This window comes from Balaenoptera borealis (genome assembly GCF_965194805.1).
Source record: "Balaenoptera borealis genome assembly, chromosome: 11".
NCBI lineage: Eukaryota > Metazoa > Chordata > Mammalia > Artiodactyla > Balaenopteridae > Balaenoptera > Balaenoptera borealis.
In genome coordinates this window covers 1,809,844-1,836,256 of record NC_138868.1, presented here as the reverse complement: position 1 = coordinate 1,836,256, position 26,413 = coordinate 1,809,844, and the positions used below count along the sequence as shown (strand labels likewise).

At 68.9% G+C, this 26,413-nt stretch overlaps 2 protein-coding genes across 4 annotated transcripts; one reads left to right on the top strand and one right to left on the bottom strand.

The window, feature by feature from the left end:
- Nucleotides 1-814: 814 nt before the first annotated feature.
- On the top strand, nt 815-20,998 carry TRPM5 (transient receptor potential cation channel subfamily M member 5; the record flags this gene model as incomplete). The annotated part of the gene is given in 28 exon segments (XM_082342198.1): nt 815-1,080; nt 2,063-2,189; nt 2,350-2,478; nt 2,719-3,063; nt 3,829-3,973; nt 5,170-5,234; nt 5,337-5,528; nt 5,796-5,898; nt 6,953-7,107; nt 7,372-7,597; nt 7,600-7,925; nt 7,927-8,050; nt 8,397-8,542; nt 8,973-9,085; nt 9,321-9,513; nt 9,515-9,730; nt 9,858-9,976; nt 10,166-10,298; nt 10,390-10,564; nt 18,495-18,633; nt 19,074-19,243; nt 19,246-19,254; nt 19,424-19,556; nt 19,637-19,685; nt 20,053-20,116; nt 20,469-20,530; nt 20,532-20,594; nt 20,597-20,998. Coding segments are annotated over 28 exon segments (4,173 nt in total). The 3' UTR covers nt 20,783-20,998.
- A 906-nt stretch (nt 20,999-21,904) lies between these two features.
- Nucleotides 21,905-26,312, bottom strand: TSSC4 (tumor suppressing subtransferable candidate 4). Of its 3 annotated transcripts, XM_082342027.1 has the most exons (4): nt 24,850-26,312; nt 24,121-24,281; nt 23,307-23,421; nt 21,905-23,150 (listed from the first exon to the last, which is right to left on the bottom strand). In XM_082342027.1, exon 4 carries the CDS (start codon nt 23,126-23,128, stop codon nt 22,151-22,153), a length of 978 nt encoding a protein of 325 aa, XP_082198153.1. In that variant the 5' UTR covers nt 23,129-23,150; nt 23,307-23,421; nt 24,121-24,281; nt 24,850-26,312; the 3' UTR covers nt 21,905-22,150. The 3 variants fall into 3 exon arrangements, with proteins under 3 accessions (XP_082198153.1, XP_082198155.1, XP_082198154.1); XM_082342029.1 differs by lacking the exon at nt 24,121-24,281; XM_082342028.1 differs by lacking the exon at nt 24,850-26,312 and having other exon boundaries at nt 24,121-24,843.
- Between the last annotated feature and the right edge of the window lie 101 nt (nt 26,313-26,413).

Sequence of the window (26,413 nt, the reverse complement as noted above, 5' to 3'; positions counted from 1 at the left end):
TTGTTTTAAGATGCCCAGTTGGTGGTCGTTCATTACAGCCGCCCTGGGATACCCCTGCAGTTATAACCCAGAGGGCGGCAGTGCCGAGGGGGTGAGTGTTGGCCGGTGCCCAAGCCCAGGCCAGGTCTAGCCTCCCCCCGGCTGTGTGGTCGCGTGCAGGTCTCCCCACTCCCCTCTGTGCCTTGGCAGGGCCGGGCCTCAGAGGCTCTTGGTACCAACAGCGTCAGGCCCAGCCCTGGGGGGCGGGGTCGGATGCAATCCTCCTGCTTCCCACCCACAGCAGGGAGCGCAGAGGGGTGGGATTTGAATATGGCCTTTCCATGTTGGTGATTATGGGTTTTTAATACTGGAGGCTAGTGTCTGGGGACAGGGCCTGGGTGTGGGCAGGGGGGGTGGGGACAAGATATGGGCTGTATGAGCGCCCTGGGCAGCTGTGACGAAGTCCCACAGATGGGCGGCCGAGAGCAAGGGGAACTGATTCCCTGCTCTGGAGGCCAGAATCCCAAATAAAGGTGCTGCACCACCGAGCTCCCTCCAGCAGCTCCAGCGGAGGGTCCTTCCTGCCTCTTCCAGCTTCTGGGTGTCCAGGCGTCCCTGGGCTGTGGCCGCATCCCCCCACTCTCTGCCTCCATCTTCACTTGGCTTCTTCCCTCTTCTTATAAGGACACTCAGGTCACTGGATGACGGCCCATCCTAATGACCTCCTCTTAAACTGATCACATCCGCAAAGAGCTTATTTCTACAAAAGGCGCATTCACAGGCACCAGGAGCTAGGGCTTGGACACATGATTTTGGGGGACACAGTGGGAGGACCATGTCATGCCTGCAGGTGCCCCCCCACCGGCCCCTCCTGTGTACCCAGGTGGCCTCTCTCCAAGAAACAAAGGGCTGGCCTGGCCTTGAGAACCGGAGCCGCCGTAGGAAAGCGTTTTACCGAGAGATTCATTCTCCTCTCCCAAAGGGCCCCATCCGTCCGGGGGGTGGGGCTGACCCTGGAGAAGCTGGGAAAATACCCCAGCTGAACGGGGCGCTGCCGACACCCGTGATGGACGGGGTGACCAGAGAGACAGAGCTTCACAGGTGGGCCTCTCAGGTCTCCTGGGACCTGGGGTCCCACCGGCTCTGAGAAGACCTTTGCCCCTCCTGTGTTCTGGCCCCGGGCTCTGCGAGGGGGGGGGCCGGGCGGGCGCGCTCTCCCCGCTGAGCCCGCAGAGCAGCCACTGGAGACAGGCAGTGGGGGCCATGGGGAGCCGTGGGCGGGTGGTGGGGGGCCTGGCTGGGCCCTGGCTGGCAGCCGTCGGCAGTGGGTCTGGGAGGCACTGGGGGTGCTTGCTGTCAGGCAAGTTGATGGAACCCAGGTCCTTGTCACTCGGGCCACTCCTGGGACCCTGGCGTGGCTCCCGAGTCTCTGCTAATGTGCCAACCCCGCCGGGCACGTGGGCAGCGCTGGGCCAGGGGTGAGGGCTCGGTGGGAAGGTCCCTGGGTGGTGGAAGGGGCGGGGGGTGGCTAGAGCCTCCCCTCCCCGGGCCTCCTGGGCCCACCTGGGCAAGGAGGGGCGTCTCTACCACCTCGGCTCCCGCCCAGCCCCCCAGGTCCCCCTGCACCTGAGCTGTGGACACAGCCCTCACCTGCTCGCCTCCCACCCGCTTTCTGCCGGGGCACCAGGCACAGCCAGGGTCCCATCCGTGTCCTGGGCTCCGAGACTTCCACTGAGCCTTTTGGGGTTTCCAGGAAGCCCCCTGCCAAAGCCTCTGCAGAAGTGGCGATGGGCGTGGCCGGCTGGCTGCTCCCAGGGAGGGGTGAGTGGGCGCATAATGGGGGGCGGGGGGCGGGCCAGGAGGCGGGGCTGGGGAAGGGGGAGACGGAGCCGACATGGTGGGGCTTCAGGAGGGCCGGCCGGTGGGAAGGGCACCGGGGCAGACACCCTCTTGGGGGCCCCCCATTTCTGCCAGAGCGGCGCCTGGGGAGAGGGGCTTCCCTGGTGAAGGCGCCCCGGCCTCTGGCAGGAAGGGGGGCAGCACTTGCCTCTCGCGCCCTCAGGAGTGGGCTCTGTCCCTGCAGAGAGGGCCCCATGCAGGGTGCCGGGGGCGCCCGTCCTGGCAGCCACGGGGGTGCTGGCGACCGACAGGGGCCGGGCCTGTGCCGGGGTGAGATCGAATTCGGAGGGTCTGGGAAGAAGCGAGGCAAGGTGAGAGGCTGCCCGCACCCCACGTCCTCCCCTCAACGCTGAGCCCCGGCACCCGCTCTCCCGCAGCGGGGGTGGCGGGTGCACAGGGGTTGTTCAGATCCCCAGGTGGAGACAGCTGTGGAGCTGGCAGTGCCCTCCGGCCCCTGCCTCCTACCCCCAGGCACGGTGTGTCCAGAGCCCTCCTCTCTCTGGCCTCAGCCTCTCCCAAGGCGATGGGGACACCCAGGTCACACAGCAGGTCAAGACGGGGCCTGTGGGAGCGCCAGTTTCCACACCCCGCTGCCCGTGGGTGGGCCCCTTCGCCCCCTCTGCTTCCCCTGGGGGAGGAATCTGGCCCGAGGAATCTGGCCAGTCGCTGGGGTCAGAATCAAACTTCTGGGCTTTATTTTCAGGCCGGCTGGGCCTTCAGAAAACCCAGTCAAGGACGTGGATTCTCTGATCTCCTTCACCCCAGAAATGATTGATTGTAGAAAAGACAAAAAGCCCGGTCTGTGCACCCACTGGGCTGAGGGCTTTGTAATCTGGAAAGATCTTCCTGGGTTCTGGCCCAGCACAGGCCACGGGACAGAGTCGTGGCCTGTTCTGTCCAGATGGCACCTGGCGGGGCCAGCTCCCAGCAGATGCCCCAAAGGCGGGAGGGGGCCCTGGGGTGGGGGCCACTGGGGAGGCCCTGGGGCCGCTGGGCGCGGTGACTCCCGGGCCTGCAGGTGCCTGGATCCTGACCAGCGCGCTCCGTGTGGGCCTTGCCCGGTACGTCGGACAGGCTGTGCGTGACCACTCACTGGCCAGCACGTCCACCAAGGCCCGTGTGGTGGCCATCGGCATCGCCTTGCTGGGCCGCGTGCTGCACCGTCGGCTTCTGGATGACGCCCAGGTGAGCGTCTGGCTCGGGGCACGGTGGCCTTGGGACACGGTGGGCCTGGGAGGCCCCCGAATATCGGCCACCCCCCAGGGCAGGAGGGCATGCCTTATGGAGGCCACCAAGGCAGCCTCGCAGCTGACCACAGCCCTCCATCTGCGACTGAGTCCCCCCACAGTGGACAGGCCAGCAGTGGACAGACCAGCCCCTGACCTCGGGGGCTCACCGGCCTGGGTGGGGGGGGAGCGAGGCTGCTCTGAAGGACTGAGGCAGTGAAATGACTCAGAGCCAGGGGAGGGGGAGGGCAGAAGGGGGGGGCAGGAAGGGGGAGGGGGGTGAAGGGGAGGGACCGGAGGGGGAGCTGGGAGCCGCATGCCCAGCATGTGGCCAGCAGGTGGCAGCATCGCCCAGGGAACGGCATGGGGAGGGGGCTGCCAGGCTCCCAGCCCGCACAGACCTGGCATGGGGACCTGGGCTCCAAGGATCCCGCACAGATCGGTGCCCAAATGGCTGGCTTGGCCACCGCCCCGCAAGTTTGGGTGACCCTGGGCAAGTGGCCTCTGCTCCCACCCTGGGGGAGGGGTCTGAGGCAGGTCCAAAGGAGGCCCAGGCAGCCCTGTGAGAGAAGCTCCCCCCAGTGCTGGGCTCTGTCTAGAGGGTCCCCTCCCTGTGCCCGCCTCTGGGCCCCCTGAAACAGCAGCCAGCCCTCCCTCCATCTGGGGGGCGGGGGGCCTGGACAGAAGCCTTGCCCAGGCCTCATGATGTGCATGCGGGACCCAGGAGGACAGCCCTGTCCACTACCCCATGGACGATGGTGGCCGCCAGGGCCCCTGTGGACCCGGGCGCCCCGGGGAGGGCAGCGAGCCCACTGAGCTGCGGCTGAGGCTGGAGAAGCACATCTCGGAGCAGAGGACCGGCTACGGGGGTGAGGCCCGCCTGGCTGCCAGGGAACACGGGAGGGGGGTGGCCACAGCGTGTGGACAGGGCTGGAAGGACCACCAGGGCGGGCAGGGAAGGGCCTTCCCGGCTGAAGGCACAAAGCCTGCCAGAATGTTGAGACTCAGGCCACTGGGAAGACCTGGGAGGGGGAGCTGCCGGCCACGGTGACAGGGGACACAGCTGTGGGGAGTAGCCCTGCCAGGCAGCGACATTCCCACCAGTCGGCAGAGTGGCTGCAGGTCCATTTCCAGTGGGGTTCCCCTGGCTAGAGGCTCTGGTTGTGGGCTCTGAGCTTTGGAAAGAAAATGAGATTTGCAAGTTTCAAGAAGCCTATTTCCCTCCACTGGCCCGAGTTAAGGTGCCACCAGGGGGCAGTGTTGTCCGAGACCTGGGCACCGCTGTGGCCAGTGGTGGGTTCGAAAGCTGGATTTGCTAACACTAGTGCACGACTAATATTTATAAACAAGATATGTATAATTGCTTACAATATTTATAAGCAATACGAAATATCTGTCAGCTGAGCACTCTTTAATGAAAACACAACCGAAGCTGTGTTTAAACCGTCACCATGTGGTGCAGTGCTGAGCCCTGTGTTCCTGATGCCTGGCGGCCCACGCGACCCAAGGATCCTCCACATTCATTCAGGTGGCGCCTTAGGAGTTAGAGGGGACCCTGCTGGGGGTGGGGTCCTCCAGCAGTTTGCCGGGCTCCTCCCACACAGCCTACCCAGCAGGTCCAGGCTTCTCTGGGGCTTCACATTCGAAAGTCTCATTTCTGGTTTGTTTGGGGAAAAAACTGACCAGCGCCCCTCCTTTACCTCTTCGATGTGCTCTGTGGGCCTCGGATGACCTGGCAGGTGGTCAATAGAGCTTTCTGCCCTGATGCGGAGAGATGCCAGGCCCTTGGAATGTGGCTGGTGCAGCCGGGGACTGAATATTCAACTTGAGGTTTAAATAGTCACGAAGCGGCCACATCGGATAGTGAGGTGCGGAACTGGCATCCTTTTCCCGGGTGACGGGGCAGCCTGGAGCCTGCACTTCTCTAGAAAAAGCCTCTTGGCTGGAGTTTGCCCAGAAGACGTGGCAAGTTGATGGTCTGAGGCCGTGGTGGTCACCCCACGGGGAGGGTCCCGGGCCCTCCACTCGCCCGGGCACCTGGGTGGACCCTGTGCTCCGTCTGCAGGCACCAGCAGCATCGAGATCCCCGTCCTCTGTCTGCTGGTCAACGGTGACCCCAGCACCCTGGAGGTAGGCAGGGGCGGCAGGTGGGGGCCTCCTGCAGGGCCCCCCGCCAGGGCAGGGACGGACCTGGAGCTGACTCGGCCTGCTGTCCCTCCCTGCCCGCCTCAGAGGATTTCCAGGGCCGTGGAGCACGCCGGCCCGTGGCTGATCCTGGCGGGCTCGGGGGGCATCGCCGACGTGCTTGCTGCCCTTATGAACCAGCCCCACCTCCTGGTGCCCCAGGTGGCCGAGAAGCAGTTTAGAGAGAAGTTCCCCAGTGAGAACTTCTCCTGGGAGGACATTGTGCACTGGACAGAACTGGTATGAGCCGCCCGAGACCGCAGTCAGGAGGGCCAAGCGCTGGTCCCTACCCCAGACCCCGCCCCCTGCAATGCCCATGCCCGGCCCCTCTGGCTGCAAAGCCACCCCACTGCCCCGTGCTCACCCCTGCTTCAGGCCCTCACGCCTGGGGGCGGAGCCTCGGTCTGTGGGCGGGGCTGCCCTGGGCCCAGTGGGCAGAGGGCTGGCATTCTCGCTGGGGGACGTGGGGTCATATACAACCTCGGGGCCTTTGTCCTGGTGTCCCAGCTGCGGAACATCACCTCCCACCCGCACCTGCTCACCGTGCATGACTTCGAGCAGGAGGGCCCCAAGGAGCTGGACACGGTCATCCTCAAGGCACGGGTGAAAGGTGAGGCCTGGCCGCGCCCGCTGGGAGGCCCACGGAGGGCACCAGGTGGAGGCAGATGGAGGACCAGCCTGGTGAGGGGCGGCTCCCGGCCCCTGCCCCATCCTGGGTCTCGGCCTCCAAGGGCAGGGCCGCCGCCTGGGGGCTGTCAGTGGCCGGGAGGGACCCCTGGCACGGCTGCACTCTGCTGTGTGTGTGAGTGTGTGGGCGTGTGTACCGGTCACGGCTCACTTCGGCAGTGGCAGCACGTGTAACAAAACTGGAGGAATACAGAGCCTACCAAGGCCCCCGTGCAAATCCACAGAAAGTCCTGCCTTTGGCAAGTTTTATGTTACTATATTTTATCACAATTTTAAAAACTAAAGTGTTCAATTAACTCAGGGAGTTTTAGTGTTTTCACAAGGTTATGCACCATACTAATTCCAGAACGTTTCCACCACCCAGAAGACCCCTGCTAGTCACCCCAGTTTCCCCCAGCCCCCTGCAACCACGAATCTGCCATCTCTAAGGATCTGCCTACTTGTGGCATTTCCTACGGATGGGATCACACACTGTGTGGCCACTGGCGGCTCTCCTTCGCAGAGCACGATGTTTCGGGGGTTGTCCACGTTGTAGCCTGTGGCGGGGCTTCACTCCTTTTTAGGGTGGAGTGATGTTCCACATTTTGTGTCTCTGTCCCTCTGTTGATGGACACTCGGGTTGTCTCCGCTTTCTGGCTGTCTCTTGATGTGCTTCTTCTTGGACATAAACACCTGTGGAGGGGCCGACCGCTGGTGGGGCACACAGGCCCAGGCAGGGAGGGGCTGTGCGGGGCAGGGGGCCGGGACACCCTTGAGGGAGGGGAGTCTCCTCCAGACAGGCTGCCGGCTCCCCACTCTTCCGCTCACCCCTGGGGTCCCCTTGGGGTCCTGGCGCTCCCGGCATTGGCTCCTGGGGGTCTTGGGATGTCTTGTGAATCTAGAGGGTGTGGAGCGAACCAGGGCGCCATTCCCGTGGCTGTGCGTCTAGGAGACTCACCTTGAGGGACCCTGTGCCCAGCGGCTCTGCTGGCGTCTAGGTTCACCCTCACGCCCTCCGCCCGCTCCGCCCGCGGCCTGCAAGAGCCACAGCCAGGAGGCACAGGACTACCCGGATGAGCTGAAGCTGGCCGTGGCCTGGGACCGCGTGGACATCGCCAGGAGCGAGATCCTCAACGGGGACGTGGAGTGGAAGGTGCCGCCCGACTCTGGCCAGCTCCGGGCAGGGACGCGTGGAGGGCTGGGGCAGGTGGCGTCCGGGTCCATCCTGGCCCAGCTGTGGCTGCGCGGGCCGGGGGTGACCGGGGCACCTCCCGCTGCTGCCTCACTCGTCTGCCCCCTAAGGCAGGATGGGCTGAACTGCGGCGGGTGTGGGCCACCCGGCACAGCGGGATGGGCGGGGGCCTTGCCGAGGGTCCCCACGCCCCGCCCCACCGGCTCCCTCTCACCCTCCACCCAGTCCCGCCACCTGGAGGAGGTGATGATGGACGCGCTGGTGAGCAACAAGCCCGAGTTCGTGCGCCTCTTCGTGGACGGTGGCGCCGACGTGGCGGACGTCGTGACGTACGGGCGGCTTCAGCAGCTCTACCGCTCGGCGCCCCCCAAGAGCCTGCCCTTCCACCTGCTGCGGCGCAAGCGCGAGGAAGGCCGGCGGACGCTGGCTGGGCTGGGTGCCAGCAGGCCCGGGAGCCGCCCGCCTTCTCCCTGCACGAGGTGTCGCGGGTGCTCAAGGACTTCCTGCACGACGCCTGCCGTGGGCTCTTCCAGGCGGTGAGCTGTGAGGGGGCGGCGGGGGGCCGGGCGGGGCCGAGGCTGCGGGCTGACACCCCCGTCCCCCAGGAGCAGGGCCCGGCCCGGCGCCCCACGGGACAGAAGGGGCTGCTGGACCTGAACCAGAGGAGCGAGAGCTCCTGGAGGGACCTGTTCCTGTGGGCGGTGCTGCAGAACCGCCACGAGATGGCTACCTACTTCTGGGCCATGGTGAGGACTCCAGGGAGGGGGCCTGGGGCGGGGCGGGGAGGCAGCTGCATCCTCAGATCTGGCCACCCGCAAGATCCTCAAAGAGATGTCCCACCTGGAGACGGAGGCCGAGGTGGGCCGCACCCCGCGTGAGGCCAAGTACGAGCAGCTGGCCCTGGGTGAGCAGCCGAGGCAGTGGAGGCTGCAGGGACCCTGTGCTCCGCGGGGCCCCTGGGCTCCTCCCTAAAGCCTATGGGGGCAGACGGGTACACGGCTGACGAGGACGCAGCTCTAAAGCTCGGGCCAGCTGGGCCTTGCGGCCGGGCGGGCAGGGACACCCGGGGAGAGGGAGGCTCCCCCGGTCCCGACAGGCAGGCCGGGCCGGGATGGGCAGCCTCCACGTGGCCGGCCTCTCCCGGGCCTCACCAGCCCCCCGGGAGGCAGGCACAGGGCAGAGGGCCGGCCGGAGGAGGAGGGCAGGCGGGCCGGCCCGGGCATCGAGGCAGCAGCCGCGCCCTCGGGCAGACCTCTTCTCCGAGTGCTACTGTAACAGCGAGGAGCGCGCCTTCGCCCTGCTGGTGCGCCGGAACCACTCATGGAGCAGGACCACGTGTCTGCACCTGGCCACCGAGGCCGACACCAAGGCCTTCTTCGCCCACGACGGGGTGCAGGTGAGCCCCGGGGAGGGCTGTGGGGCGAGGGGCTGGGCAGACAGGGGGTGCCCCAGCCGACCCCCCTCACGCGCCTCCCCCTGCCTGTGTCCCGGCCATGGGGGTGGGGGGCTCCGGAGGGGGTTTCCGTTCCTGGAAGCCGCCTGCCCGGCTCCCTCAGCTGGCCACTCTCCCCACGTCCAGCCCTCTCTCCACCTCCGGTCTCGGCAGAAACCCCACTTTCTCAGCTCAGCCCTCCTGGACCCCCGAGCCTGGCCTCTCCCATCGAAGGGTCTTCCTTCCCCAGCAGGATGGAGGCTCCAGGGGTCTCCAGGAGCCAGGGCTGGGAGGGGCGATGCTTCTGCTGAACCTGGAAGGGCAGGCCTGCTGCGGGCACAGCAGGGCAGAGGTGTGGAGGCGGGGGGGGGGGGCAACTGTGCCTTTATTTCAGGCCTTCCTGACCAAGATCTGGTGGGGGGACATGGCCTCGGGCACGCCCATCCTGCGGCTGCTGGGCACCTTCCTCTGCCCGGCCCTCATGTTCACCAACCTCATCACCTTCAGGTCTGTCAGGACAGAGTAGCTGGGGGGCCTTGCACTTCACTGGGGCTGGTGGCGGCATGTCCCCGGCGCCGGCCCCCGCCGCACCCAGCATCCGTGTGGGCCCCCCTATGCACGCCCCCTACCCGTGTCCCTTCGCAGTGTGTCCAGCACTTCCTCTGCTGGCTGGGTGCCTTGGACCAAGCAGGGGGCCTCTGGGTGCCCTTCCCACGTCCCTGAGGGCCCCCTGTGCTCCCAGTGAGGAGGCCCCTCTAAGGACGGGCCCAGAGGACCTGCAGGGGCTAGACAGCCTGGACGCGGAGAAGAGGCTGGACCCCGGTGGGCAGCGGCAAGCTCGGGGCTCTGGCCACCCGTCTCACCGCTGGCCGTGGCCTCCTTCGTGGTGCAGAGCGGCGGAGCTGGCCAAGGCACCGAGGACTCAGAGCAGCCGGGGGCCCACGAGCCGCCTTCTTGCTCACGTGCTGGCGGAAGTTCTGGGGGGCGCCCGTGACCGTGTTCTTGGGGAACGTGGTCATGTACTTCGCGTTCCTCTTCCTGTTCACCTACGTCCTGCTGGTGGACTTCAGGCCCCCTCCCCAGGGGCTGTCGGGAGCTGAGGTCACCCTCTACTTCTGGCTCTTCACGCTGGTGCTGGAGGAGATCCGGCAGGTCAGTGGTGGGCCCGGCCCACCGAGCCCCGTCCCAGCTCCAGATGGAGCCCCGATCCCTGACGGTCACAGCCTGGCCCAGGCGGGGCTGTCCCCAGCTAGGTGGGGTGCCGTCTGCCCCCTGCCAGGGCTTCTTCACAGATGAGGACATGCGCCTGGTGAAGAAGGTCACTCTCTCCGTGGAGGACAACTGGATCAAGTGTGACATGGTAGCCATCTTCCTGTTCATCGTCGGTGTCACCTGCAGGTCTGTGGGTCCCAGAGGCCTGGCAGGGGCAGCCCTGCTGGGCTGGTGGGCCGGGCTGCCTTCAGGATGGGTCTGCTCAGGCCCCGGAAACCCTGTGTTTGTATGTCCTGTGCTGTGTGTCCTGGGGGAAGCCCCTGCCCTCTCTGGGCACCAGCAGCCGTCCAGCCTGCCTTACCCCCGCCCTGCCAGGATGCTGCCCTCGGTGTTTGAGGCCGGCTGCACGATCCTCGCCATCGACTTCATAGTGTTCACGCTCCGGCTCATCCACATCTTTGCTATCCACAAGCAGCTGGGCCCCAACATCACCATCGTGGAGCGGATGGTGAGCCCCCGCCCCTGGGAGGGCGGTGAGGCCGAGGCCCACCGCCAGGCGGGGGCTGATGCTTCTCTCCCCACACGCCTACCCCGTGGAGATGAAGGACGTCTTTTTCTTCCTCTTCTTCCTGAGCGTGTGGCTTGTGGCCTACGGCGTGACCAGCCAGGCGCTGCTGCACCCACATGACAGGCACCTGGAGTGGATCTTCCGCCATGTGCTCTACCGGCCGTACCTACAGATCTTCGGGCAGATCCCACTGGACGAGATCGATGGTCAGCACGCAGCCTGGGGGTGGGCATGGGGGGTCCTCTGTGCCCGCTCCACGTAAGACCCCCACCCCGAGGTGCAGCTGAACCGACTCCAGTTATGAACGTTCCTTTTGTAAGACCCTGGACATGTGGCCCTTGAGAGGGGTGTTTGAGGGTCACAGGAGGTCCTGGCCTGGAGTGGCTGAGAGCAGGGGGTCCCTGAGGCTGGCCCCCCAGGCCCTGCCCACCCACACAGGGCCACGTCCGGCAGGGGACAGCTCCGGGCTGATGTGTGTCAGCTGCGGAGGCCCCAAACTCGGGCCTCAGGCTGGAGATGGAGACGGGGCTGCAGGGAGAGAGAGCAGCCTGGGTGGGGTGGCGGGAGCCTTGCCGGGAGGGGGGGATGGGTAGGCACTACAGGTCGCCTGGGGTCTGGGCCCTCCAGCTGCCCGCCCCCCCCCCGGCATGTCCCCAGTGGGCATCAGGTCTCTTGTCAGCCCCCATCCACCCGGCCCCGCACCCAGCCCCGGGCCCACCTGCTGGAAAGGCCCTTAGCTAGGAAGCCGCTCCTGATGGCATCCGTGCTTCTGGGGACCCAACCAGCGTGTGTGCCTGATCTCCAGCCGGGTGAGTGTGGTCTGTCTGAGGGGTGTCTCCAGGGTGGCCCCTGTACGGGGTGTTGGGGGCGCTGGGGCTGGTGGAGGCGCTGAGAACTTCCCACAAGTCAGCACAGTGTGGGGGGCAGAGTCGCTCAGCCATGGGGGCTCAGGGAGCCCTGGGCTGGCGGCGGGGATGCCTGTACAGGCCCTGGGATGGCTGGGACTCAGTGAGGGGGAGGGGGAGGGGGAGGAGGGGGAGGAGGGGGAGGAGGGGAGGGGGAGAAGGGGGAGGGGGAGAAGGGGGAGGGGGAGGGGGGACCAGCCCCTGAAGCAAGGTGGGCCAGCAGCCAGGGGCCAGTGTGAGGGCCCAGGGCACCCGCCCTGCCGGGCACTCCTGGCGCAAGGAGGGGGGCGGAGGGATCATTCGCTCGGGCTGGTGTCAGACTGAGGCCGCCCGGGGCCCACCGGGCGATCACGGGCACACTGTCCCTGAGGCCTGACCGCGGCCACTGCAGCTAATGAGGCAAGGTCAGCGCCCCACGACCTGGTAAATATTTGTCAATGGGATGAGGACGTGACCGAGGCAAACAGGCCTCCAGGATGGGGCGCAGGGGTGGGGCTGCGCCGTCATGGGAGTTGCCTCCTAATTAGGGTGTTCTGCAGGCTCATTTCCTCGGCTGTTTTCTTAGTCCCCCAGCCCCCGGCACCGGGTCCGGTGTTTGCTCATCCGTGGGCACCAGTTTCCAGGCCATTAGTTCAACGAGGCCCTGCCCGCCCTCCAGGCCTCCCCGCCCGCACCATATGGCCCCTGCTGGGGGATGCTACCATGACCCCCAGCACTGGCCCAGTCCCACGGGGCCCCTCGGAAGGAGGGGAGTGAGGTGGGCGCCCCCAGGACCAGGCAGGGGTGGGGGGTCACTCCTGCCCCCATGGCCACACGCTGGTACGAGGGAACTCTGTCATGGTCGGGGGCCCAGGAGCCTGGGGCCCCCTGGGCAGGATGGAGGAAGTGCAGACTCCCGGGGGTCCAGCCTGGGGCCCCCTGGGCAGGATGGAGGAAGTGCAGACTCCCGGGGGTCCGGCCTGGGCCCCCTGGGCAGGATGGAGGAAGTGCAGACTCCCGGGGGTCCGGCCTGGGGCCCCCTGGGCAGGATGGAGGAAGTGCAGACTCCCGGGGGTCCGGCCTGGGCCCCCTGGGCAGGATGGAGGAAGTGCAGACTCCCGGGGGTCCGGCCTGGGCCCCCTGGGCAGGATGGAGGAAGTGCGGACTCCCGGGGGTCCGGCCTGGGGCCCCTGGGCAGGATGGAGGAAGTACGGACTCCCGGGGGTCCGGCCTGGGGCCCCCTGGGCAGGACGGAGGAAGTGCGGACTCCCGGGGGTCCGGCCTGGGGCCCCCTGGGCAGGACGGAGGAAGTGCGGACTCCCGGGGGTCCGGCCTGGGTCCCCTGGGCAGGACGGAGGAAGTGCGGACTCCCGGGGGTCCGGCCTGGGTCCCCCTGGGCAGGACGGAGGAAGTGCGGACTCCCGGGGGTCCGGCCTGGGTCCCCCTGGGCAGGACGGAGGAAGTGCGGACTCCCGGGGGTCCGGCCTGGGTCCCCCTGGGCAGGACGGAGGAAGTGCGGACTCCCGGGGGTCCGGCCTGGGTCCCCCTGGGCAGGACGGAGGAAGTGCGGACTCCCGGGGGTCCGGCCTGGGTCCCCCTGGGCAGGACGGAGGAAGTGCGGACTCCCGGGGGTCCGGCCTGGGTCCCCCTGGGCAGGACGGAGGAAGTGCGGACTCCCGGGGGTCCGGCCTGGGTCCCCCTGGGCAGGACGGAGGAAGTGCGGACTCCCGGGGGTCCGGCCTGGGTCCCCCTGGGCAGGACGGAGGAAGTGCGGACTCCCGGGGGTCCGGCCTGGGTCCCCCTGGGCAGGACGGAGGAAGTGCGGACTCCCGGGGGTCCGGCCTGGGTCCCCCTGGGCAGGACGGAGGAAGTGCGGACTCCCGGGGGTCCGGCCTGGGTCCCCCTGGGCAGGACGGAGGAAGTGCGGACTCCCGGGGGTCCGGCCTGGGTCCCCCTGGGCAGGACGGAGGAAGTGCGGACTCCCGGGGGTCCGGCCTGGGTCCCCCTGGGCAGGACGGAGGAAGTGCGGACTCCCGGGGGTCCGGCCTGGGTCCCCCTGGGCAGGACGGAGGAAGTGCGGACTCCCGGGGGTCCGGCCTGGGTCCCCCTGGGCAGGACGGAGGAAGTGCGGACTCCCGGGGGTCCGGCCTGGGTCCCCCTGGGCAGGACGGAGGAAGTGCGGACTCCCGGGGGTCCGGCCTGGGTCCCCCTGGGCAGGACGGAGGAAGTGCGGACTCCCGGGGGTCCGGCCTGGGTCCCCCTGGGCAGGACGGAGGAAGTGCGGACTCCCGGGGGTCCGGCCTGGGTCCCCCTGGGCAGGACGGAGGAAGTGCGGACTCCCGGGGGTCCGGCCTGGGGCCCCCTGGGCAGGACGGAGGAAGTGCGGACTCCCGGGGGTCCGGCCTGGGGCCCCCTGGGCAGGACGGAGGAAGTGCGGACTCCCGGGGGTCCGGCCTGGGGCCCCCTGGGCAGGACGGAGGAAGTGCGGACTCCCGGGGGTCCGGCCTGGGGCCCCCTGGGCAGGACGGAGGAAGTGCGGACTCCCGGGGGTCCGGCCTGGGGCCCCCTGGGCAGGACGGAGGAAGTGCGGACTCCCGGGGGTCCGGCCTGGGGCCCCCTGGGCAGGACGGAGGAAGTGCGGACTCCCGGGGGTCCGGCCTGGGGCCCCCTGGGCAGGACGGAGGAAGTGCGGACTCCCGGGGGTCCGGCCTGGGGCCCCCTGGGCAGGACGGAGGAAGTGCGGACTCCCGGGGGTCCGGCCTGGGGCCCCCTGGGCAGGACGGAGGAAGTGCGGACTCCCGGGGGTCCGGCCTGGGGCCCCCTGGGCAGGACGGAGGAAGTGCGGACTCCCGGGGGTCCGGCCTGGGGCCCCCTGGGCAGGACGGAGGAAGTGCGGACTCCCGGGGGTCCGGCCTGGGGCCCCCTGGGCAGGACGGAGGAAGTGCGGACTCCCGGGGGTCCGGCCTGGGGCCCCCTGGGCAGGACGGAGGAAGTGCGGACTCCCGGGGGTCCGGCCTGGGGCCCCCTGGGCAGGACGGAGGAAGTGCGGACTCCCGGGGGTCCGGCCTGGGGCCCCCTGGGCAGGACGGAGGAAGTGCGGACTCCCGGGGGTCCGGCCTGGGGCCCCCTGGGCAGGACGGAGGAAGTGCGGACTCCCGGGGGTCCGGCCTGGGGCCCCCTGGGCAGGACGGAGGAAGTGCGGACTCCCGGGGGTCCGGCCTGGGGCCCCCTGGGCAGGACGGAGGAAGTGCGGACTCCCGGGGGTCCGGCCTGGGGCCCCCTGGGCAGGACGGAGGAAGTGCGGACTCCCGGGGGTCCGGCCTGGGGCCCCCTGGGCAGGACGGAGGAAGTGCGGACTCCCGGGGGTCCGGCCTGGGGCCCCCTGGGCAGGACGGAGGAAGTGCGGACTCCCGGGGGTCCGGCCTGGGGCCCCCTGGGCAGGACGGAGGAAGTGCGGACTCCCGGGGGTCCGGCCTGGGGCCCCCTGGGCAGGACGGAGGAAGTGCGGACTCCCGGGGGTCCGGCCTGGGGCCCCCTGGGCAGGACGGAGGAAGTGCGGACTCCCGGGGGTCCGGCCTGGGGCCCCCTGGGCAGGACGGAGGAAGTGCGGACTCCCGGGGGTCCGGCCTGGGGCCCCCTGGGCAGGACGGAGGAAGTGCGGACTCCCGGGGGTCCGGCCTGGGGCCCCCTGGGCAGGACGGAGGAAGTGCGGACTCCCGGGGGTCCGGCCTGGGGCCCCCTGGGCAGGACGGAGGAAGTGCGGACTCCCGGGGGTCCGGCCTGGGGCCCCCTGGGCAGGACGGAGGAAGTGCGGACTCCCGGGGGTCCGGCCTGGGGCCCCCTGGGCAGGACGGAGGAAGTGCGGACTCCCGGGGGTCCGGCCTGGGGCCCCCTGGGCAGGACGGAGGAAGTGCGGACTCCCGGGGGTCCGGCCTGGGGCCCCCTGGGCAGGACGGAGGAAGTGCGGACTCCCGGGGGTCCGGCCTGGGGCCCCCTGGGCAGGACGGAGGAAGTGCGGACTCCCGGGGGTCCGGCCTGGGGCCCCCTGGGCAGGACGGAGGAAGTGCGGACTCCCGGGGGTCCGGCCTGGGGCCCCCTGGGCAGGACGGAGGAAGTGCGGACTCCCGGGGGTCCGGCCTGGGGCCCCCTGGGCAGGACGGAGGAAGTGCGGACTCCCGGGGGTCCGGCCTGGGGCCCCCTGGGCAGGACGGAGGAAGTGCGGACTCCCGGGGGTCCGGCCTGGGGCCCCCTGGGCAGGACGGAGGAAGTGCGGACTCCCGGGGGTCCGGCCTGGGGCCCCCTGGGCAGGACGGAGGAAGTGCGGACTCCCGGGGGTCCGGCCTGGGGCCCCCTGGGCAGGACGGAGGAAGTGCGGACTCCCGGGGGTCCGGCCTGGGGCCCCCTGGGCAGGACGGAGGAAGTGCGGACTCCCGGGGGTCCGGCCTGGGGCCCCCTGGGCAGGACGGAGGAAGTGCGGACTCCCGGGGGTCCGGCCTGGGGCCCCCTGGGCAGGACGGAGGAAGTGCGGACTCCCGGGGGTCCGGCCTGGGGCCCCCTGGGCAGGACGGAGGAAGTGCGGACTCCCGGGGGTCCGGCCTGGGGCCCCCTGGGCAGGACGGAGGAAGTGCGGACTCCCGGGGGTCCGGCCTGGGGCCCCCTGGGCAGGACGGAGGAAGTGCGGACTCCCGGGGGTCCGGCCTGGGGCCCCCTGGGCAGGACGGAGGAAGTGCGGACTCCCGGGGGTCCGGCCTGGGGCCCCCTGGGCAGGACGGAGGAAGTGCGGACTCCCGGGGGTCCGGCCTGGGGCCCCCTGGGCAGGACGGAGGAAGTGCGGACTCCCGGGGGTCCGGCCTGGGGCCCCCTGGGCAGGACGGAGGAAGTGCGGACTCCCGGGGGTCCGGCCTGGGGCCCCCTGGGCAGGACGGAGGAAGTGCGGACTCCCGGGGGTCCGGCCTGGGGCCCCCTGGGCAGGACGGAGGAAGTGCGGACTCCCGGGGGTCCGGCCTGGGGCCCCCTGGGCAGGACGGAGGAAGTGCGGACTCCCGGGGGTCCGGCCTGGGGCCCCCTGGGCAGGACGGAGGAAGTGCGGACTCCCGGGGGTCCGGCCTGGGGCCCCCTGGGCAGGACGGAGGAAGTGCGGACTCCCGGGGGTCCGGCCTGGGGCCCCCTGGGCAGGACGGAGGAAGTGCGGACTCCCGGGGGTCCGGCCTGGGGCCCCCTGGGCAGGACGGAGGAAGTGCGGACTCCCGGGGGTCCGGCCTGGGGCCCCCTGGGCAGGACGGAGGAAGTGCGGACTCCCGGGGGTCCGGCCTGGGGCCCCCTGGGCAGGACGGAGGAAGTGCGGACTCCCGGGGGTCCGGCCTGGGGCCCCCTGGGCAGGACGGAGGAAGTGCGGACTCCCGGGGGTCCGGCCTGGGGCCCCCTGGGCAGGACGGAGGAAGTGCGGACTCCCGGGGGTCCGGCCTGGGGCCCCCTGGGCAGGACGGAGGAAGTGCGGACTCCCGGGGGTCCGGCCTGGGGCCCCCTGGGCAGGATGGAGGAAGTGCAGACCCCCGGGGGTCCGGCCTGAAGCGCTAGCTGTGGCTGCCAGGCCGAGCCCCACAGTGGAAAGCCCGTGACCAGGGCCGGGCCTGGGCGGCACCGAGGGTCCCGGGCAGGTGCCTGTCTCCCTCCCTGTCTCTCTCCCCCCACCACAGCCCCCGGCCCCGGCCCCTCCCTGTGAGCCCACGGTGGTGCAGCCAAGACTTACGGCCGAGAGGGAAGGTAGCCTGCGGTCCCACGGGCTCCCGGGTGGCCGCCCTGCCCTCCCTGCCCCACACGCGCCCACGGGAGCTGGGGGCCGAGCGTCCAGGGCAAAGCTCCGTCTCTGGGCTCTAGGAGGTCAGAGACGAGGACAACTCATTTCCCAGCCTAGCCTGGTGGCGCCTTTGAGAGTTATGGGGGAGACGCAGGGGTCTCGTGACCACGGAGCCGCTTCCATCAGACAGGTTTACAGCTTCACAGACACGCTTTCCAGGCCTGGCCCTGGCCCACCTCTCGGGGTGCCGGAGGGAGAGGGGAGGGTCACCCATCAGCCCCGGGGGCAGATCTGCGGGCGGGGAGGGAGGGGGCAGCCGGGGAGGGAACTCACGTGGGGACCCGCCAATCCCCATCACAGTAACTCACTCAGGAGGGACTCGCCCCCGTGAGGGAGACACGCGCACACGGAAACAGGTCCTGCCAGCCTGACACGCAAGCACGGAGGCGGGGACACAGGAACACACAGAGACAGAGGCCCCCGGTGCCCCGGACTCAGTCACAGCATGAAGACTGGGAGGAGGAGCAGTCACAGAAACACAGCCCTACATGCAGGCGTGTGTCCGGGTCCACGCACATGCACACACACGCACACACACGCACGGCCTGTGGAGGTCACCACCTGGAGCCACAAGCCCTCTTGATGGGGAGGCGCCCCAGCACCTGGGGCCCCCGCAGCTGCACACGCCCCCCGCTTCCTCTGCACCTTCCTCCCATCTCCTGGGATGGGGTGGGGGGTCCAGGCTGGCCCTGCAGGGGTAGAGGCAGGCCGGGGAGGGGCTGGAGCTGGGCTCCTCGGGCCCCTCAAGGATGTTGGCCCCTCCAGGGCGTCCCTGTCCACGGCGTAGAGCTCAGCCTGCTCCCAGGGCACTCACTGCCCCACGCAGAGGGCACTCTTCAGGCTGGCTCGTCCCCATGCCCACAGTGATCAGTGTCAAGGGTGTTCTGCCTCCATAGGCTTTGGAAATGGTGCAGACCTGCCCCCCAGCTCAGAGTCCTGTGATAGGCAGTAGAGCCATAAAGGCCCTGAGAAGTCCTGCAGGACGGACTCCACCTCCCCTCGCCGAGGCCAGCTCTCCCCAGACTGGCTCTAGCAGAGCCTTTGGCGGCGGTGGTGGTGGTGCTTGGGGGTGACCCACGAAGCAACCAGCAGAAACCGGGATCCTCCACACGGCCTTGGCGCTGCCTCCAAAGCCTGCGGTCCGGCTGTGAGCTCGGCCCAGCAGCAGTGGGGAAGTGGGGTAGCACCGCCAGGCCAGCCACCCAGGGCTGGAGTGTCCCACGACAGGAACTCAGCGCTGAAGCCCAGATGATCCCCAGGAAACCACAAGAGTTGGCCACCTAACCAGGGCCCTCTGTCCCAGGGTGGCCTCGACTGCGGGACAGAGCCCTCGATACCCAAGGGCATTTGCAGCTCAGCCCTGCACCGCCCGCACCGAGCCCACTCCCCTTTCAGAAGCCCGCGTGAACCGCTCCGTGCACCCCCTGCTGCTGGAGGACTCGCCCTCCTGCCCCAACCTCTACGCCAACTGGCTGGTCACCTTCCTGCTGGTCACCAACGTGCTGCTCGTGAACTTGCTCATTGCCATGTTCAGGTGCCCGCCCTGCCGCCTTGCTCCGTCCACGTCGGGGGCCCTTACTTCCAGCGTCTCTGGCCCAGACCCGCCTGGCCCTCCGCACCTCAAGCTGCAGTCACCTCTCTGCCCCCAGGAGGGGCCTGGAAATGGGGTGTCACCCAAAACTGTGGCTCCCCTTCGGGTTGGGCCTGGAGGTCAGGGCACCTAGGAGGTGGTGCAGGGCACGGCAGGTGTGTGCGTGTGGGTGGAGTGACGATGCTTTCCCAGGCCCCCGCCCCCCAGGGAGTAGGGCCCGGGTCTGCGAAGGCTGCAGCAGAGGGGGCAGTGGAAGACCCCAGAGGAGTGGAGAGAAGTCACAGGAGGAGGGGACAGCGGGGGGTGGGGGGGAGCCCTTGGGACTCCGGGAACAGCGCAGGGAGCCGGGCCGTGTGCCCACCGCTGCCCACAAGCGTCCGCAGCTACACGTTCCAGGTGGTGCAGGGCAACGCGGGCACCTTCTGGAAGTTCCAGCGCTACCACCTCATCGTGGAGTACCACGAGCGCCCCTCCCCGGCCCCGCCCTTCATCCTCCTCAGCCACCTGAACCTGGTGCTCAAGAGGTTCTTCCGGAAGGAGGCCCAGCAGAAGCGGCGCGCCTGGGTGAGGCTTGGGCTGGACTCAGCTGCCTGGACTGAGGGGGGGGTGGGGGCCTGGGCCTGGGGAGGGGCAGCGCGCCCTGGCCGCGTCTGCAGTGACCCTGCAGGCTGGCGCACCACAGGAAGGGCTCCTCCTGCCTGACTCTGCCCCTGAGGCTGCCTGGCCTTCCCAGAGAGGGACCTGCCGGAGCCCCTGGACCAGAAGGTGGTCACCTGGGAGGCGGTGCAGAAGGAGAACTTCCTGAGCGAGCTGGAGAAGCGGAGGAAGGACAGCGGGGAGGAGCTGCTGCGGGAGACGGCCCACAGGTGTGGGGCCCCGCCCTGGCCCCGCCCCCGGGTGGGCGTGGCAGGCGGCCGGGGTGCTGAGCCCACGGGGCGGCTTACAGGGACAAGGGCCCCGCCTGGAGCGCTGGTCGCCTCGCCTGCAGGGTGCCGGTAAGTAGAGGCGCCGGCGGAGCTGGTGAGGGGCCGGATCTCACGCCATGGGACTGGGGGCTGTGAGATCTTTGCCAGGATCACTGTTGGGCATCAGGCTGCCTTACAGCTGGCGTGGGCTCTCACGTCACAGGGTCTGAGCAGGGGAAACGGGCTGAGAGGGGCAGGGATGTGGCCCGGTCCAGCACACAGCCTCCCTCCCGACCCTGAACAGAGCTCTGCTGGGGCCTTGCCCCCCCCACCCACCCCGCCTCCTTCGAGAGGCAGCCACTAGAGTTGGGTCACAGAGCAGTGCGGGCGCCGGTGGGCAGGGGGAGGCGGACACAGGGCTTGACCTGGGAGCTCCCAGCGCGCCTCCCTTCTCCAGGTCAACTACTGCACGACGCTCCTCTCCACGGCCGACACGCTGGCCCGCAGGAACACCTACTACAGTAGGTGTGGCTGTCCCCACACGTCCTGGGCGGGCTTGGGGCAGGGTGGGCGCGAGCAATCCACCGCCAGCCCGCTGGCCTGGGCCTCCGCTTCCCACCTGCCCTGGGAGGGGCCCGGCCTACGCCTCTGATGGCCTTTGGCTGACCACGGTCTTCAGGGTGGGTAGGGGCCCTCTGACGAAGCCCACCGACCCAGCCAGGGTGTGAGGGCGTGGCCACCCAGACTCCCGAGCCTCTGCCTGGCCCCACTGGGCTGCTGCCCTCCCCGCCCCCAGCCAGGGCCACCTCTCCCTTCCCTGGCTGCCCCACTGGACGCCCAGCAGCTGAGGAGGGGCCTACCTTCCCCCACCAGACTCCCGGAACTTCAGTGGTGGGAACCCACAGGCCTCTGCTGCCCGTGGAGGGGGCCTGGGAAGCAGGAAACACCCAGAGGCCGGCCGGCTGCCCTGGAACACCTGAGCCACTTGGACCATCTGCACGCGGGGCCCACCTCTCCCAGAGCCCCAGGCCCCACAGACACGCCGGCCTGCCCCCACCTCCAGTGGAGCCCCCCCAGCAGGATGTGGCTCGGGGCTTTGCCAAAAGGAACCACTCGCTGCCCTGCCCGGCACCTTCCCTGGACGTCCTGGGCCCGGGGTGCAGCGGTGTGTCGTGGGCCCTCCCTGACAGGCAGAGCCCTCAGGACCCCGACCAGAACCAACCAGCCAGGACCAGGAGAGCAGACACTTGCTGAGCGCCCTGTGCGGGGCACCTCCCGTTAGGTGGGCAGCTAGCTGCCTTGGAGTCCATGCCCAACCTGTGTCGCCCACCAAGAGACTGGTCTTTTTCTGAAACTTTTGCACTTGAAATTTCTGTCCTTTAAGACCCAAAACTGAGTGTTCACTGTGTGTGTCGGCTGCCACCGCACGCCCCCAACAGCTCGCACGGTGAGTGCCGGGCTGTCCAGCCTGGGCAGCAGCTGCGGGTCACCTCCCCAAGAGGACCCGCCCCCAAAGCTGCTGTATCTTAAAGCACACCCACACCTTGGGCTGCAGCCCCACATGAGTGGACCCCGGGGATGTCTGGGAGGTGTCAGGTGGTCAGTAAAGCACGTGCAGGGGGAGAGGGATTTCCTGCCCTGCGGGGAGGGGGTCTGGGCTCCTGAGCTTGCCCCAGCTGAGTGGCCAGCCAGGCCGGTCTCTCCTTCCCTTAGGGACCTGGAGCCCTGGGGTCGGGGCAGCAGGGGCAGGGCCAGGCCCGGGGCTCAGCAGCACGACAGGCTGGCCAACCCCAAGTGCTGTCACAGGAGAGCCACGCCCACTCCCGGCTGCCTCCCCAGCACCCTCTGGGGACCGTCCTCATCGCCCTGCACAGCAGCTCAGCAGTCCTGGCGACGCTGTTCCAGGACACCGGTCATCTTCACACAGCCTGAGTAGGACAGGGTCAAGGGCGAGCTTGGCCTGGGCTGGAGAGGGCGCCCGCTCAGCTGGCCGCTTCCCCGCTCCCGGCCCTGGGGTCTACAGGCATATGCTGGAGGCAGGGGCTGCACACCAGCGGCTGTGAGCCCGCCCCTGGATGGGTCTGGGGTCTCCACCTCTTGCTCTGGACTGAGGATGGGGTCACCTCAGCTAGGCTGGGAAGACGTGCCACTGAGGAACACAGGCTTGATTTAAAAACCTTCAGAACCCCCTGACGCTAAGCTGGGAGGCTCCAATGTGGGAACAGGGTGATGGGGTGTCTGGAGAGAAGAGAGGGCCCTGGCCACAGTCCTGGGCGGACGGGGGGTGACAAAGAGACACGGAGCCTGAGGAACACCCAGAGCTTTTACTGTCCCCCTGGGCACGAGGTGGGCCAGGGCTTCCGCCATCCCCTGGCCCACACCCTCAGCAAGGTCTCTGCTCTGGCCGCTGGTGCCACCGACAGGCAGCCCGCTGGCTCCCTTCCCTGGGGGTGGGGCCCCGAGCCTGCACCACCCCTGAAGCCACCCCGGGGGGACAGTGGTGGCCGTCCCTCCAGCTCAGCCAGGGCAGGCAGGCGGCCAGGCGGTCTCCCCACTCAGACCTCCGCGCCTGGGGCCTCGGGGCTGCTGCCCTTGCTCCGGAATTGGCCCCTGCTCCGCTTCTTGCTGCTGTGGAAGCCCACCGTCTCCACCGGCAGGGCGCTGGCCCCAGACCCCGCGTGGGCCTCCCCCTCGGGTGCACCCACCTCCTGCAGGCCCCCCCGGGGTCTGCTCCACTCCTCGGCCTCCGGGCTCCCGGGCCTGGCCAGGTGGGCCAGCTCCACGGGGCCCTCGCCCCCCGCCGCTCCCGGGATCCCACGGGTGCCCCCACCCGGCTCCCCTGCCTTCCTCGGGACCCTCCTCTTCTCAAGCCGGGCCTCGCCGGTTCGGACCGGTTTGGTGAAAATGAGCCGGCCCTCCCCACAGCTGGAGGGGTCCTGGTTGAAGGAGGGCACGTAGTCGCTGGGGGCGGCCAGGCTCTGGGGGCCCAGGAAGGCCAGGGCGGCGGCCCGGTTGCTCTGTTTGCTGACCTCAGCCACGTCCTCCAGGCTGTACTTGGTCCAGCGCTCGGGGTGGGCCACGTAGTCAGGGACGGGGGGCACCCTCAGGGGAGCGGGATTCCGAGTGGCCCTGCTCGGGCCCCCCGCTGGAGGCTGGCTGGAGAGTGTCGGCGGCTGCCGGAAGCCCCCACTGTCGCCAGGGCCGGCTGGGGCCGCGGAGGGCGGAGCCCGCCTGGCTGCCCGCTCCAGGCCGTCGAAGATGTCGTGGCTGCGCTGGGAGAAGGTGGGGCTCGTGCCTCTCAGGTGGAAGGGCTGCACCGCCGCTGTGGGGAAGCGCCTGGGGGGCGAGGGGGGCTCATCGGGGCCCGAATCCCCCAGGGCCTCCCCGGGCGGCGCCCCTGGAGACAGAGCTTCCACCTCAGCATCATCGGGTAGGCTGAGGTCGGAGTCCGAGTCGCTGAGGCAGACGGGGTCGGGAGGCAGAGCGTCGCCCCCGGAGCCAAGGAAGTGCTGGCCGTCCCCCGCCTCAGCCATGTGTCCCCCAGCCACGCCACACCTGCACCAAAGCAGCCCAGGGAGTCGGTCACTGGGGACACCACCAGCTCAGAACAAGTCCCTCCTGCAGACCCACCACCCCGGGGAAGGATGAGCAGGAAGAGCTGCGTCCAAGGAGGAACGGCCAGGCCCCCCACCCCGAAAGCCCTCCTCTTACCTCCCTGGCTGCTGGGCGCCTGTGCTGGACGGCTGGTGGGCCGAGCGCTGGAGAAGGTTCTTGGTCGCAAAGGCCCCCCCCCAGGCACGGCTCTGCTCAGCGGCTCAGTGGCTGGCTGAGGGCAGGGAGGGAGAGGCAGCCTCAGACCAAACGGCAGACATGCTGGAGTGGAGCCACCACCCCGGGAGTGGGCCTGGGGCCTGGGTTTACGGAGCCCCTGACAGCCAGGCCCAGGAGCCGGTCCTTCTGACGTGTCACCTCATTCAATCCTCTCCAGCCAGTCTAAAGCTACTAGGAGGCCTGCTGCAGGGGGGGTCTAAGTAGCCAGCCAGGGCTTGAACCCGGGGCCAAGAGCGACCTCTGCTCTGCACTCCCTCTCTCGGCCAAGCACGGTGCGTGGTGCGTGGCAGACAGCGAGTACTCCACAAAGGCCGGGCGCCTGCCTGCTCCGTGGGGAGGAGGTGTGCTCCTGGCCGCTGTGAGACGCCCTGGAGCTCCAGGAGTCTGCGGACACATCCTTGGCATCTGCGGGCCAAGCGCTCAGGAAGCCGGAGCGGCCCTGCTCCACAGAGGCCAGCCCCACAGCTCCTGGGGCATTTGTCCTGTGCTCCTCCGCACACCCCTCACTCTCCCAGCTGAGCAGAGAAGTGCTGCCAACACCTGGTTAGTGTTCCAGTGTCACCAGGCACCCTGAAGCTTGTTTGCAGGCTCAGAGGACAGCCCAGTCTCACCCTCCGCACAGCCCTCCGTCCACCAACTCCCTCCTCCCACCAAGCCTCCCTCGCCCACGGTGACCCGTTGCTCGTGCACCCACCGAGGACCAGGCCAGGCAGACCAGGAGTGGCTCTGAGTGCCCGGCACCAGATCAAACACAGGCAAGATCTCCATTCCTCTGGGCCTCGCGTGACTCCCAAATTGAAGGCACAACTCCAGGAAAGGGACACGAAGTAAACGCCAATGGTGTCTGTTTTAGAGCTGGCAGGACCGGAGCGGGGAGAGAATTTGCCCGTCATACAGTATGTTGCAGGCAAAGCTGGAGTTCCAACCTGACTCCGGCTTCCTAAATTTGCAACACCGTCCCCTGAAATCGCGGGAACGCCCGTGGTGAGTGGGACACGCCGCGGAGAGACGGGGATCGCGCCCCAAGATAGGGAATGCGAGGTCTGCGTCTCTGAGTTCTCTGAGAACTTCCCGAGCTCAGCGCAGGGCAGGACTGAGTACAGGCTGAGGGCCTGGGGGGCTCGGGGTTTTCTCAGGGCCGGGGTCCGGGCAGGCCAGGTCCCAGGGAACACTGGCTTCTTTGCCGATTGTCTCGCTCCCCTGGGAGGCGGACCCTTGACTTTCTCCACTCCACGCGCCCAGGGCCTCGGCCCGTGCCCAGCAGGCTCTCCGTGTCGGGGGCTTAAGTTCTGTGGCCAACTCGCGTGGATGGGCCAAGGGTCCGGGCCTCACGAGGTCTCCCTGCTCGGCGCAGCGGACGGCGGACGGCGGCCTCCCGAAGCCCGACCGCCCAGCAGCACCGTCCTCCCCACCACAAACCTACCGGCTCACCGCGGCCTGGCTGCCTCCATCTTGCGCCGCGCTCGGCCCTCTGGGAAACTGAGTCCTCTGCCGGCCAACGGCCGCGGCTTCAGCGCCTGAAGAACTACACCTCCCACAAGTCACTGGGCCGCTACTCCCGAGGCCTATCGGGAGTGTGGTCTCTGCGCATTCGCTGTCTTCGCTCCCGGAAACGGCGCTCTCTCGCGAAGAGACCGGAATTGACTAAGGCCAGGAGGAAGGCTGGGAAGCCGAACTACGACTCCCAAAATGCTCGAGAGCTAACGGTCAGCGCCGCGTTCCCGGGGCCGCAGCGCCACTTGCCGGAAGCCGCGAGGACCGGAAGTGCATCGACGCGTGCGGCGTCGTTCCCGGGCACTTCCGGTCCTGGCCTGGAGCGGCCGGCCACGCCCTCGTGGGTTCCGGGAGCCGGGCAGCTGGGCGTGTCCCACGTTGCCCGCTCGTCCCAACCTCCCGACTGCCCGGGCCCGCCGTGCGGCAGCCCTCCTGGGAGAGGCGCCCTTACCTATTCCTGCCGATGGCCGATGGCCTGGCTGGTTATTTCTGCCCCGAAGCGCAGGGCAGATCCCGGTCTCCCCTGGACGGGCCGCACGTACCTCGGCCCGGGGCCCAGGCGGCCGGCGCCCTTTCCCTGCTGGCGCCTCGCCTGCTGGACGGCCAGAGCGCTCTCCCTCGCCCAGGGCTGCACCCCGAGAATCCAGCGTTCAGGCCATGCTGCAGCCTAGCCCAGGGACCCAGAGGGGAAACAGGACCCGTTCTGATCATCCCTAAGGCCGCCCCCATGCAGGGCCTCACCAGGAACGCAGAATCCAGGCCACCGCCGGCAGCTAGTTCACACCGCAGCTAGCAAGGGTGACACCCAGGCCTCGGCCAGGACGTTCCCAGGGCTTCGCAGCACAGGGAGAAGTAAAAAGGAGCGGGTTCCTTGGGCCATCCAGTTTTCCCAACCCACCAGCACCCCCCTGGACTGTGGAAGGGCAGGCCCGCCGAGGCCCTGTGACCCCCAATGCAGGGCTGGGGTTAGTTTCCAAAATCAGCACCCCCCAAGGAGGTCCCAGGGAGCCCTTGACGTATGAATCCCAGCCAGGGACTTGTTGTCTCAAGAGGTCAAGTTAATGTACATGCAGGGGGGTACCTGCATGCAGCTCATGGTGACATCACCCAGCATTCCCGCTGGGGGCAGCAGCCTACCCAAGAGGTGGCTGGGCCTCAGTCCACGGTGGTGGGCCAGGTAGGCTCCCCCAGGTAGTGGCTGAGGCCTTGCCCTCCAGCCCCTGCAAGATGTGGCCACCCAGCCCCTTGATGGGACGTCTGCAAGCAACTAGAAGGTCAGAGAAGAGCCCCTCAGACCCTTGGGAGGGAGCAGTGTGTCCATCCTCCTGAGCTGGCCCTCAGGAGGGCGGCGAGTCTTGCAGGGTCCCCACATCCTGTACCACATTCTTGGGCCGCCTGCCTGCCCCGCACAGAGCCCGCTGGGCAGTGGTGCACAAGGAATGGGGGTGGGAGGGAGGGCCGGGTGGGGGCTGCTCCAGGTGGCACAAGGCCCA